Source organism: Ictidomys tridecemlineatus, chromosome X (genome assembly GCF_052094955.1).
Source record: "Ictidomys tridecemlineatus isolate mIctTri1 chromosome X, mIctTri1.hap1, whole genome shotgun sequence".
Lineage (NCBI taxonomy): Eukaryota > Metazoa > Chordata > Mammalia > Rodentia > Sciuridae > Ictidomys > Ictidomys tridecemlineatus.
The window spans coordinates 17,035,427-17,047,676 of NC_135493.1; the positions used below are offsets into that span (position 1 = coordinate 17,035,427).

The 12,250-nt window shown below is 40.5% G+C and overlaps 1 protein-coding gene and 1 long non-coding RNA gene across 2 annotated transcripts; one reads left to right on the forward strand and one right to left on the reverse strand.

Annotated features, from left to right (window-relative positions):
- Positions 1-5,221: 5,221 nt before the first annotated feature.
- On the reverse strand, positions 5,222-7,451 carry LOC144371685 (uncharacterized). Its single transcript, XR_013431663.1, has 2 exons — positions 7,320-7,451; positions 5,222-6,938 (listed from the first exon to the last, which is right to left on the reverse strand). It is a non-coding gene; the product is annotated as an uncharacterized LOC144371685 (long non-coding RNA).
- Positions 7,452-7,541: 90 nt separating this feature from the next.
- Positions 7,542-12,227, forward strand: LOC101976584 (retrotransposon Gag-like protein 8C). Its single transcript, XM_005337668.5, has 3 exons — positions 7,542-8,424; positions 9,276-9,345; positions 11,021-12,227. Exon 1 carries the CDS (start codon positions 7,619-7,621, stop codon positions 7,958-7,960), a length of 342 nt encoding a protein of 113 aa, XP_005337725.1. The 5' UTR covers positions 7,542-7,618; the 3' UTR covers positions 7,961-8,424; positions 9,276-9,345; positions 11,021-12,227.
- Positions 12,228-12,250: the final 23 nt, after the last annotated feature.

The window sequence follows — 12,250 nt, forward strand, 5'->3', positions numbered from 1 at the left end:
CCAGGAAGCCCCGGTAATCATGGAGCAGGGGGCTGTCCTTCTTGATGTAGGGGATCACCCACTCCAGGGCCGGGCCCGTGAGGCGGGTGATGAGGAACGTCACCTTCAGGGCGTCGCTGGAGAAGGTCTTGTCGTCCACGAACATGTAGGAGCCGGTCTGCACGATGAACTCGGGGAGCCGGTCGGTATCGCCGTCAAACGTCTCGGGAAAGGGAATCGGGTTCCTCCACCGACGCGCCGCGGGCCGGATGGGCCAGGCCAGGAAGGCCTTCATCAGCTGCACCCGACCGTCCATCGCGCCGCTGTCAGTCGGCTGGGCTCCGCTGCGTTTGCAGGGCTGCGGGGCTGTCAGCGCCGAGGCGTCGCCGGAAGTGTGTGTCTGCGTAGGCGGGCCCAGGCCGGGGTGGGGGCGACCGTGGGCGGAGCCATGGCCAGGGTCCCTGCGCCTGCGCGGGCTCCACCTATAAGTTTAGTGGTCGCTAGTGCGCAGGCGTGTCTCTGGGGGCTCAGGGCTAAAGGATGGGGGAGGGTATAAGGCCCTCAAGAAGGGAGTTCAGAATGGAAGAGCTGAAATTTCTTAAGTGGGTCTACGGTCAAAGGGCTTCGTGGTGAAGTCACAGCTGTCTGTTTTTATAGCACAGTGTACAAGTGTTCTGGAGCTGAAAAGTTATCCTATTGTATTTATTCCTGGTCTTGTGTTCTCTGCCCTTTGGTGTTCTTTTGAAGAAGCTCAGCCTTGAAACTTGGAAAAATTGATCAATCATTTTGTAATGTATCCCTCGGTATGCATTTATCTGGTGCTGTGTTAAAATGAGTTATCTTTGCTAGAAACACTACAGAAAGTATGTTATGTCTCAAGGTGCTCATGATGTCAATATATTTTATTACTGATACTGTGTTGCCATATATACTTTAAACACTGTTGTGTTGTTTAGGTTAAAAGTCCTGAGGAGTTGGGTAGCATACCTTTTGCCTATATCCATACTGACCATTAAGTAAAAGCTTTCTATGAGGCAAATTAATGTTATATGTCTTGCTTCCAATAACCCCAAGATGCTTTCTATGAATCTTTTCATTTATTTTTAATAGCAGTAAGTGAAATAGTAGAAAGTTGGATGCATTTTTTATTGAAGTGATCTTATAGCTTGTCTCTTTGCATTACCTTTCTATTTGTCTTTTTTTAATATTTATATTTTTTTAGTTATCGGTGTACACAACATCTTCGTTTGTATGTGGTGCTGAGAATCGAACCCGGGCCGCACGCATGCCAGGCGAGCGTGCTACCGCTTGAGCCACATTCCCAGCCCCTCTATTTGTCTTAACAAATTATTATATATTTAGTGGTTTAAAGCAATGCAAATTTATCATCTTTCTATTAATGTAGGTTAGAAGTTTCGTAGAGGTCTTAGCAAAGCAATATCACAGTACAGTATTGGGAAACTGTGATCCTTTCTGGAGACTCTGAGGAACAATATCTTTCCTGTTCATTCTAGCCATTGCCAGAATTAAGTTCATTATGGTTATAGGACCAAGGTACCATTTTCAGCAAGGTAAACAAGGGACATTCCCAGCTTCTAGAGGCCATCACATTTATTGACTCATGGCACCTTTCCTTCATCATAAAATTCAGCAATAGTGGGTTGACTCTCATGTGGTATCTCTCTAACCCATTCAGTGTCCTTCTTCCACTTTTATTAGTTCATGTGATTAGATAATCAGGTTAATGTCCTTAATTTACGCCTATCTGATTAGCAAATTTAATTTTATCACAGTCATAATTCCGTCTTGCTTTATGTTTTCAGATTCCCAGCATTAGGACTCAAACATCTTTGGAAGATAATTATTATGTTTACTACATTCTTTTTTGTTATTATATTACTAGATTAGGCAAATGGATACATTATAGCATATTCATAGAATGGAACTCTATACTGGGACATTCAGCAGTATGAATGAATTCTACAGATAATACATTAAGTATAAGACATTAGTCACAAAATAGCCTATAGTTTATGATTCCACTTTATATCAATATTCAAAATAGGCAAAACTAAATGCTTAAAATTCAGAATAGTCATTATCTCAGGAGAAGAAGTATTATAGTCTGTAAACTTGCATGAAGGAACTCTAGATGCTAAAAATGTTTCCCAAAATGACTATAACATTCTGCTTTAGTCTACTTTGGCATCACTGAGACCAAAATACCTAAAAAGGACTATTTAGAGGAGGGAACGTTTATTTTGAGCTTATGATTTCTGAGGGTTCAGACCATAGATGACTTGAGTCCAGAGTCCTGGGGCCAAGGTGAGGTAGAATATCATAGCAGAAGATATGGGGGTGGAAAGCAACTCAGGACATGACAATCACAAAGCTGGAACAGGGAAGATGTACTTTTCCAGGGCATGCCTCAAGTGACCCACATCCTCCAGCCATACCCCACCTGCCTACTATTTCAATCCAGAGAGTCAATGCAAATTAGGATGAGCTGATTAGGTTACAGCTCTCATAATATAATAATTTTATCTCTGAATATTCTTTCCACTTCTGGTCCCCAAAAGCTCATGTCCATCTAACAATGCAAAATGCATTTAGTTCATCTGCAAGAGTCCTAAAGTCTTAACAGTTTTATATTGCCCAGAAGTCCAAGTTCAAAGTCAACTCTGAGACTCGAGGCAAACCCTTGACTGTGAGGCCCTGCAAAATCAAAAAAAAAAAAAAAATATATATATATATATATATATATATATATACACACATATATATCTCCAATACACAGTGGCAAAGAGTAAACATTCCTATTCTGAAAGAGAGGAAGAAGGGCACAGAAAGATGTGATGGGCCCAAAACAATACTGAAATCCAGCTGCATAAATAGGTCCCCAACTATGTGTACATAATCTGGGACACATGGCTACACAACATGTGCTTAACAAAAGACTTGAGCCGCCTTGCTCCTTTAGCCTTGTGGTTGCAGTGCACATGAACTCTCTTTTAGCTTGATTCTATCCACAGCTAACAGTGTTTCTCAGCAGAGTCCATGTTACTGGCAGCTCTTAATTCCTGGGGTCTCCACTCCAGCTTTGACTTCACATTTACAGCTTCATGTATTGCCCTTTCAGTGGAAGCCTACAGGGATTCTGTCCCTCCTCCACTTTTCATGGCCTTCCAGGCTTTCCTTTGAAATCTGGGTAGAAGCCTCTGTGAGTCCTTAACTCAAGAATCCTGCATTCCTCCAGAACTGTCACTATGTGGCTGAGGCCCACGGTTTGTTGGCAGCTTGCTCAGTATCTGGAATCATTGCTGTAGTGGCACCTGAGTGCCTGTACTGCTCAGTATGGTGAAACAACTTCATAACCCCCTGTGTGAGTAGGGTACCCTCAAAATATCTTCTCAACAGAATTTTCCCTTTTACATCCTTGGGCCTTCAGTGGGTGTGGTGTCACAAATTCCTGAGATGACCTCAAGGCATCTTTCTTAGTACATTTAGCATAGTTTTAGGGGCTATAATTTTTTCAACAAGCATACCTTTGGCCCCAGATTTACATGCACTTTTCTGGCCAAACTGCAAATTTTAAAAATCCCTTAGCTGTTTTCTACTCCTATTTCTCACAGGAAACCTGGCTACCATTTGCCAGCAATATCCATGCCATTGACCCGATGCTGGGCTGCCTTGAAATTTCATCCACTGGATTAATTATTCCATCATTTTAAAACTCAGCCCCAAAGGGTCAGAACATGAGCAAAATGTAGATAAGTTCTTCATCAGAATATAACAGAAGTGGCCTCTAGTCCAATTTCCAATAGAATTTTCATTTCCCTCATGAGCACAGTCTGCATTCCCATTGGGATTCTGGTCTTTTGAACTCCCACCAGAATCACCCAGTAAACTCTGCTGACAAAATTCCAAAGGTTTTCTAGTTTACATCTCTAAACTTTTCAAAATTCTTCTTGCAAGCTAATTTCAAATACTTCTGAACCATATGGTCAGGTTAGTAATAGCAATGACCCCACTTCTTGGTACCATTTTCTGTTTTAGTCAGATTTTAATACACTGTGACCAAAATACCTGAAAAGAATAACTTACAGGGAAGAATTATTTGGGGCTCAAGGTTTCAGAAGTCTCAGTCCATAGATAGCCAATTCCATTGCTCTGAGTCTGAGGTAAAGCCCAACATCATGGCAGAAGGTGTGGGGTAGGAAAGCAGCTCAGGACATGGCAACCAGGAAGTCAGAGAGGGGGGAAGAGACCACAGGAAAGAGAACATGCACCCTTTGAGGGCATGCCCCCAGTGACCCACCTCCTCCAGCCATGCTCTGTCTGCCTACAGTTACCACCCAGTCAGTTCATTCAAACTAGGATGGACTGATTAGATTTCAGCTCTCAGAATCTAATCATTTCACCTCTGAATATTCCTTCATTAACAGGAGCTCTTGAGGGACATCCAAACTATAATACATTTTGTATTCCCAGCAGTGATGTATGAGAAATCAAGTCTCATCACAAGCTCAATAGCACTTTAGTATTATCAGGTTTTGTTTTGTTTAGGATTTTTTTGGGTTTGCTATTTTTGTTTTTACTTTAGCCATAATATGTGTGACATGGTAATTCCCTGACGATTTAATTTGCAATTCTCTAATTATTAATGATGATGAACACCTTTTGTGTGCTAATTTATCATATATTTATCTTTTCTGGTGAAGTGTCTGTTCAAATGTTTTTCCATTCTGAATAATATAGTTTACTTTTTATCTTGTAGAGTTGAAAATTCTATATGAATCCTGTATTAAAGTCTTCATTAGATATGTTATTTACCAATATTTTCTCCCAGCCTATTCTTTGTCTTTTCATTGTATTAACAGCATATTTTGAAATACATATGCTTTTTTAATTTGATGAAATCTAATTTATCTAATTTTACTTTCATTTATTGTGCTTTCATTGTCATTAACTAAGAAATCTTTGGCTAATCTAAGATTGCAGAGGGTTTTTTTTCCCCTGTTTTCTTTTAAGAGTTTTATAATTTTGATTTTACCTTTAAATCTATTAACTATTCTGAGTTACTTTTTGTATATGGTGTGAGAGCCATCTACAGTGGTGCACACATATAATCCCAGTTGCTCAGGAGGCTGAGAAAGGTGAACCTTGAGTTTGACATCAGCCTTTCCAATGTAGGGAAACCCAATATCCCCCCCCAAAAAATGAGTTATTAGTTTATATGGTATGAGATACAGATCAAAATTTAATTTTTTTTAAAAAATGGATATTCAGTTGTTCCTGTATCATTATTGAAAGGACTCTCCATTTCCACTGAAATATGATTATAACATTGTAAAAAATGAGATATCTATATATGTATGAATGTCTGGATTCCATATTCAGTTCTATTCATCTACTTTTTTATCTTGATAAAAACATCACATTGTTTTATTACTATAGACTTATCATAAATCTTGAAATCAAATAGTATTAGTTCTCCAACTTACTTCTTCAATTTCACAGTTGTTTTCACCATTGTATGTCCTTTGCATTTCCATATAAATTTTGGAATCATTATTTTTTGGGAGGAAGGATCGACCACTGAGCCACATCCTCAGCTCTATTTTGTATTTTATTTAGAGACAAGGTCTCACTGAGTTGCTTAGTGCCTCACTTTTGCTGAGGCTGGCTTTGAACTCGCTATTCTCCCGTCTCAGCCTCTCAAGCTGCTGGGATTCTAGGCGTGTGCCACGGCGCCCAGTGGAATCAATATTTTTTAATACATTAAAAATAATTTGCCAGGCTAGGCATGGTGGCATACAACTGTAATCCCAGATACTTTGCATGCCGAGGCAGGAGTGTCATAAATTTGAGGCTAGCCAGGGCAACTTAGCAAGACCTTGTCTCAAAAAAATCTCCTTACAAAAGGACTGGAGGTGTAGCTCAGTGGTAGGGTTCTTGCCTAGTATGCGTGAAGACCTTCAATGCTTGTTACTGAAAAACAAAACAAAACACATTTTCCAGGAGTTTAATTGACTCTTTAGGTCAATTTTGGGGAAACTGCTGTCTTATTCAATATTCAATCTTTCAACCTATGAACATATCGTTCCACTACTCTCTCACATTTTTTCATCATATTTAACTAACTTTTATGTTTTTATAGTGTTTAGGTTTATTTAGTTACAAATTTCCTTCATTTTTATATTCATTCACCTGTGACCTAACACCTTGCTAAACTTACTTCTTATTCTAGTATTTTTAATAGATCCTAGAGAATCCATTTTCTGTATACATGATCATGTTGTCTACAAATAAGAATTTGCTTTCTTTCTGGTCAATCTGAATGCCTTTTATTTCCTTTTCCTTTTCCTGTTCTTTTTCCTTATTGCACTATCTAGAACTGGTAGTGAAGTATTGTACTGAAGTGATGAGAGTAAGTATACTTGTCTTGTTCTTATAAAGGTGGAAAACATACTTGCTTTCATCTTTAAGTATGTTAGCTGTAGGGTGTTGGGTTTTTTGTTTTTTGTATGTACTCTTCATCAAATTTAGGAGGTCCCTTCTATTCCTCCTTTGATGTGAGTTTTTATTAGGAACCAAATGACACAGAAATTCTTCATGATAGAGAAATTAAAACATACTTACACAAACATCTGTACATGAATGTTTATAGCCAATTCATTTGTAATTGTCCATACCTGGAAACATGCCAAATATCCTTAACAGGTGAACAGATCACCAAAATATTAATTCCATGGCAGACAGATTATAAGGCAGCCTTCAACATCCTTAGCATCTGGTCATGCCTTTGAGTGTTGGTGGGGACTGTGACTTGCTTCACAGAATATGGCAAAAGTTGTGAGATGTCACTCTTCTGATTAGGTTACATTATACATGACTCCATCTTGCAAGCAGAATTCATTTCTGGTTCCTACTGGCCATGAAGAAGTGTTGTGAACTTCCTATGCACAGTGCAACAAGGCAGAGAACTGCAGCAGCTTTTATAACAAATTAGGAGATTTCTTAACATTCAACCAGCCTTATATTAACACTCATGACACATTATTTTCTGAGTATGCTGCTCAGTATTACATTTGCTAATATTTGAGACTTCCCTATTAATACTGCAAAAGCAACCACAACTGCGGCCAGGGCGTGCCAATACATCCCAGGTTGTGCGATTCATGAAGAAAATTTGTTCACAGAATTTTGTTCAACTGACGTCTGTGGGAAGGTGAGTGAGGGGCTGGGAGGGGTGTGAAGGGAGGTCTTATCAATTTACAGAAGTGGACCTTCCTATGCTTCGCTAGCAGCGGGCTCCAAACCTGGAAACAAGCACTCACCATACACCTCCAGGTGTCCCGGGTTCCTCCTATTTTCAGACGTTCCCCAACGTTAGCATTGGAAAACCTCCGCCCAGTCCGAGTGACACCTCAAATCCCCGCCTTCCTGGCTTGTGCTACTACGAGTCTGCGCACTGGAGATTATGACCTCTAAGCGAAGCACGTGAAGGCACTGAAGTCCCGCCCTGGCTCCACCCATCCAGGATCTAGAACCCGCCTCCGAGGACACGCGCTTCCGGTGACACTTCTGTGCTGACCTCTACGGAGCCCAGCGGAGCTCACAGAAGCCCAGCGGAGCAATGGACGGTCGGGTGCAGCTGATAAAGGCCCTTCTGGCCCTTCCCATCCGGCCCGCGGCGCGTCGGTGGAGGAACCCGATTCCCTTTCCCGAGACATTTGACGGCGATACCGACCGGCTCCCCGAGTTCATCGTGCAGACCGGCTCCTACATGTTCGTGGACGACAAGACCTTCTCCAGCGACGCCCTGAAGGTGACGTTCCTCATCACCCGCCTCACGGGCCCGGCCCTGCAGTGGGTGATCCCCTACATCAAGAAGGACAGCCCCCTGCTCCATGATTACCGGGGCTTCCTGGCCGAGATGAAGCGGGTCTTTGGATGGGAGGAGGACGAGGACTTTTAGGCCTGCAGACCCTCGGGCCTATGGCCGGTGCTCTGGGGAGGGTCAGCTGAGCCAGGCGCCCTCCCGTCGCGCCTCCCTCCCCACTCGCTAGCTAGCTCGCTCGCTCGCGTCACCGCGGTCTCCCTGCGCTGCTGTCCCCTCCCGCGTAGTGCTTGCCTTTGTTCCAGGAATAGCGCTCCAGGCTCCCGCAGCTGCCGCCACAGGGCCTCGCTCTGGAGCGGGCCCCCGCCCTGCGCTGCCAGCCCAGCCCCTCCCGTGCCCATTCGGACGCTGTCCTGTGCTCCAGCCGCACGCAGGCTGGGCCCCGTTACACACTGGACACACCACCCACAGCCGGCCACTACCGACTACTGCCAGACCAGACTGCATCGCGCTCTGCCCACACACCTGTGCTGCGCTGCCATCACCTTCCACCACACCAACCAACAGACTGCTGGTCTTGGTGATCTGGACTCTCCTTGGAGGTACCTGAGCTGGCCACAGCCCGTGGACATTGATTCACACAGCTGGCTGTCCCCATGAAAGGGCCAGCCAGACAGACCTATTCCCTCCCTACTTTCAGAGACCTTGGTAGTCAAATCCGGTCATTCATTTTCTCCTGTGGACCAGTTAGCTTCCCCCAGATTGCAGTTTTCTTCTGACTGTGCAGCTATCTCTCTGATGTGCGCGCTTTTTGTTCAATACTATAATTCCTGCACTCTTTTCCAGCTCTTCTACACTACCTGTACAAATGTCTTTTCCTTACTTTGAATAAATGACAGACACTAGTTAAAAAGAAATTGAGTCTCAGTGAATTTGGCACCTATCCCTCCTGTAAATGGGGTCCATTTCCTGTTTAAAAGCTATCTGTCCTGCCATTCAGTGGCTGATATTGACTCTTGCGTTATAAAACAGAAGATCAAATCCTGTGGTGGTCCTGGGGATAGAAAACTGGCAGCCATCCACTGGTTAATTTGGTAGACTGAGTAGGGGTAGATTGTCACCTGTCACTTTGTAAGGGACATTTCAGAAGTGAATAACCTATAGGATCATAAGCAACAGTGCTATTTGTAGCCAAAAATTTGAAGCGACATAAGTGTGATCAGAAAGAAAATGCAATGATATGTATGTATATTTACTTTTGCCCTCTTTTTTTTCATATAATTATATATATAGATAAAGATAGATAGTTTTCTTTTTTTTATGGTGCTGTGGACCGAACCCAGTGCCTCATGCATGCTAGGCAAGTGCATTACCACTGAGCCACAACCCCGGCCCCTAATAATTTTTTTTAAGAGAGAGAGAGAGAGAGAGAATTTTAATATTTATTTTTTAGTTTTCAGCGGACACAACATCTTTGTTTGTATGTGGTGCTGAGGATTGAACCCGGACCGCACGCATGCCAGGTGAGCACGCTACTGCTTGAGCCACATCCCCAGCCCCTACTTTTGCCCTCTTTTTAAACTACGGATAATAATTTTTAATTTACAGAAAGTTTACAAAAATGCTTGGCACAGTGGTGCATACCTGTAATCCCAGCTACCTCTGAGGAAGGACTGCAAATTGCAAATCTAGTTTCAGGCAGGATTGCAAATTCAAAACTATCCCGGTCAATTTAGTAAGATTTCATCTCAAAATAAAATTTAGAAAGGGCTGGAGAGGTCAGTGTTAAGCACTTGCCTAGCATGCATGAGGTCCTGGGTTCAATCCCTATTACCACAGACAAAAATTACAAAAATAGTTCAAGCAATCCCCATATTCCTTTGTCTCATTTGCTTTTTCCTTTTCCTATCTATATACCTATAAAATACATGTAATATAAAATTACAAAAATAGTTCAAGCAATCCCCATATTCCTTTGTCTCATTTGCTTTTTCCTTTTCCTATCTATATACCTATAAAATACATGTAATATGTTTTTTCTGAATCATGAATCATTATGTACATATATGTAAATATAAATGAATATATGTTACATATCAACACATATATGTATATAATGCTTTTCTGAAGCATTTGCTAGTTCATTAAAATGATAATGTGTACCTACAAATAAGCTACACCTAAGATAATATTTAATGGTTATATGTCAAATGTTTTCCACAGAGGTAACAAACTGGACAAGATTTTCCACTGTCAGCTTTTTTATTCCCAATGTCTTGCAGATCATAATTCGACCAGTCAATAAAATCAAATAATGGGGGCTGGTAATGTAGCTCTGTGGTAGAGCACTTGCCTTACAAGTAGGAGATCCTGGGTTTGATCCATAGTACCACAAAACAAACAAACAACAACAACAAAAAAAGAAATAAAGTGTCTTAAGATTGAAAAAGAAAAATAAAAGTCATTGTTTGAAGATATTATTGCAAACATAGGAAATACAAGCAAATCTATGAGTAATTAGAAATTATACATGAAGTTAGCAATTCCTCTGTATATAACATCAATATACAAAAATTTTTAAAAAAAGACAATCACAAGTATTAGTAAAGATGTTGAGAAATTGAGCCCTTATATATTGCTAGGAAAATGATACAGCCACTTTGGAAAAAGAGCTTGGCAGTTCTTCAAAATGTAGAGAGTTACTATTTACCATTCAACTCACATAGCAATTCTACTGCTAGGTATGAAGAGAATTGGAAATACACAAAAACTTGTGCATGAATGTGCATAGAAGCATTATTCATAATAGCACCAAAATAGAATAACCCCCCCAAAAAGGATGAATACACAAAATGTGGTATCTCCATACAATGGAATATTAGTCAATAAAAGGAATGAAGTACTGATAGGTACTACAAAAGAATGAGCTTTGAAAACATTATGCAAAGTGAAAGAAGTTAATCACAAAACACCACATATTATATGATTCTGCTTATATGAGATATTCAGAATAAGCAAATGTGTACATGTAGAAAGTAAATTAGTGATTACCTGGAGCTAGAGGGAAGGGAAAATGGGGAGGTCAAGGTTTCTTCCTGAGGTAATGGAAATGTTCTAAAATTAAATAATAGTAGTGGTTGCATAAGCTGAGAATATATTAAAAAGCACTAACTTGTATAATTCATTTTATTTTTTCAGTACTGGGAATTGATCACAGGTCCTTACACATGCTGGGCAAGTATTCTACCACTGAGCTACAACTCCAACCCTAACTTTATACTTTAAAAGCTGAATATTACCATGTGTTAGCTTTTATCACTGTGACCAAAATACTCAACAAGAACAACTTAGAGGAGTAAAATTTATTTTGGATCATGGTTTCAGAGGTTCAATCCATAGTTGGCCTGTTCAGTCTGGGATCTGGGTCTGAGGTGAAGTGGAACATCATGGCTAAAGAGCAGTGCAGTGAAGGAAAGCTGCTTATTACGTGGTGTCTGCAAAGCAAAGAGAGAAGGAGAATTCAGAGGGACAAGATATATTATCCCAAGGGGCACGCCCCCAGTGACACACCTCTTCTGCCTCATCCCACTGGCCTATAGTTACCACCTAGTTAATCATTTAAATTGTTAATCCATCAACTGGGTTAATTCAATGATCACAGCTCTCATAACCCAATCATTTCACCTCTGAACACTGCCTGATTAACTTTTGGAGGACACTCCATATTCAAACCATAATACCACATGTGAGTCTTCTCAATAAAGCTATTATAAAAAAGCAATTGTATTCCTATTTACTAATAACAAAATACTAGAAGTAAAATTTTAGAAATTAATACCATTTACAATCATAAATTATCAAATACTAGAAATAAATCTATAAAATATTCATCATACCTCAACACTTGAATCTACAAAATATTACTGAGATAAATTTAAAACACAATAAATCGAAGGATATAGGATATTAATGAATTGGAAAGCTCAAATTAGTTACAAGATATATTTCTCTTCAAATTTCATTTTTGGATACTATTTGATCCCAAACAAAATCAGGCAGATTTTAGAAGAAAGCACAGGTGAATATCCTTATGATATTGGGTTAGGCAAACATCTCTTTTATTTCCAGCCCTGGAAATTGAATCCAGGGCCTCAAACATGCTAGGCAAGCACTCTACAACTGAGCTATATCCCCAGCTCTCTAACACCCTTTTACTGAGATGTCCCATAATTTTCCTTAGTGTGTTTTCATTCCCTACACTGAATAATAAATCAAATTTGTTCAATTATAGTAGGGTGTTCCTGGTGGGTCTTTGCCTGGAGGGCATTAACATCAAGTATGTATAAAAAGAGTTGCTGCCAATCAAAAAGAAGGTAAATAAATCAATAAAAATATTTGAAATTTGTGAACGAGCATTTCATTAAAAAG

What these genes read in the sequence shown, in the direction of transcription:
- LOC101976584 (XM_005337668.5), top strand. Translation starts at nt 7,619, where the DNA reads ATGGACGGTCGGGTGCAGCTGATAAAGGCCCTTCTGGCCCTTCCCATC.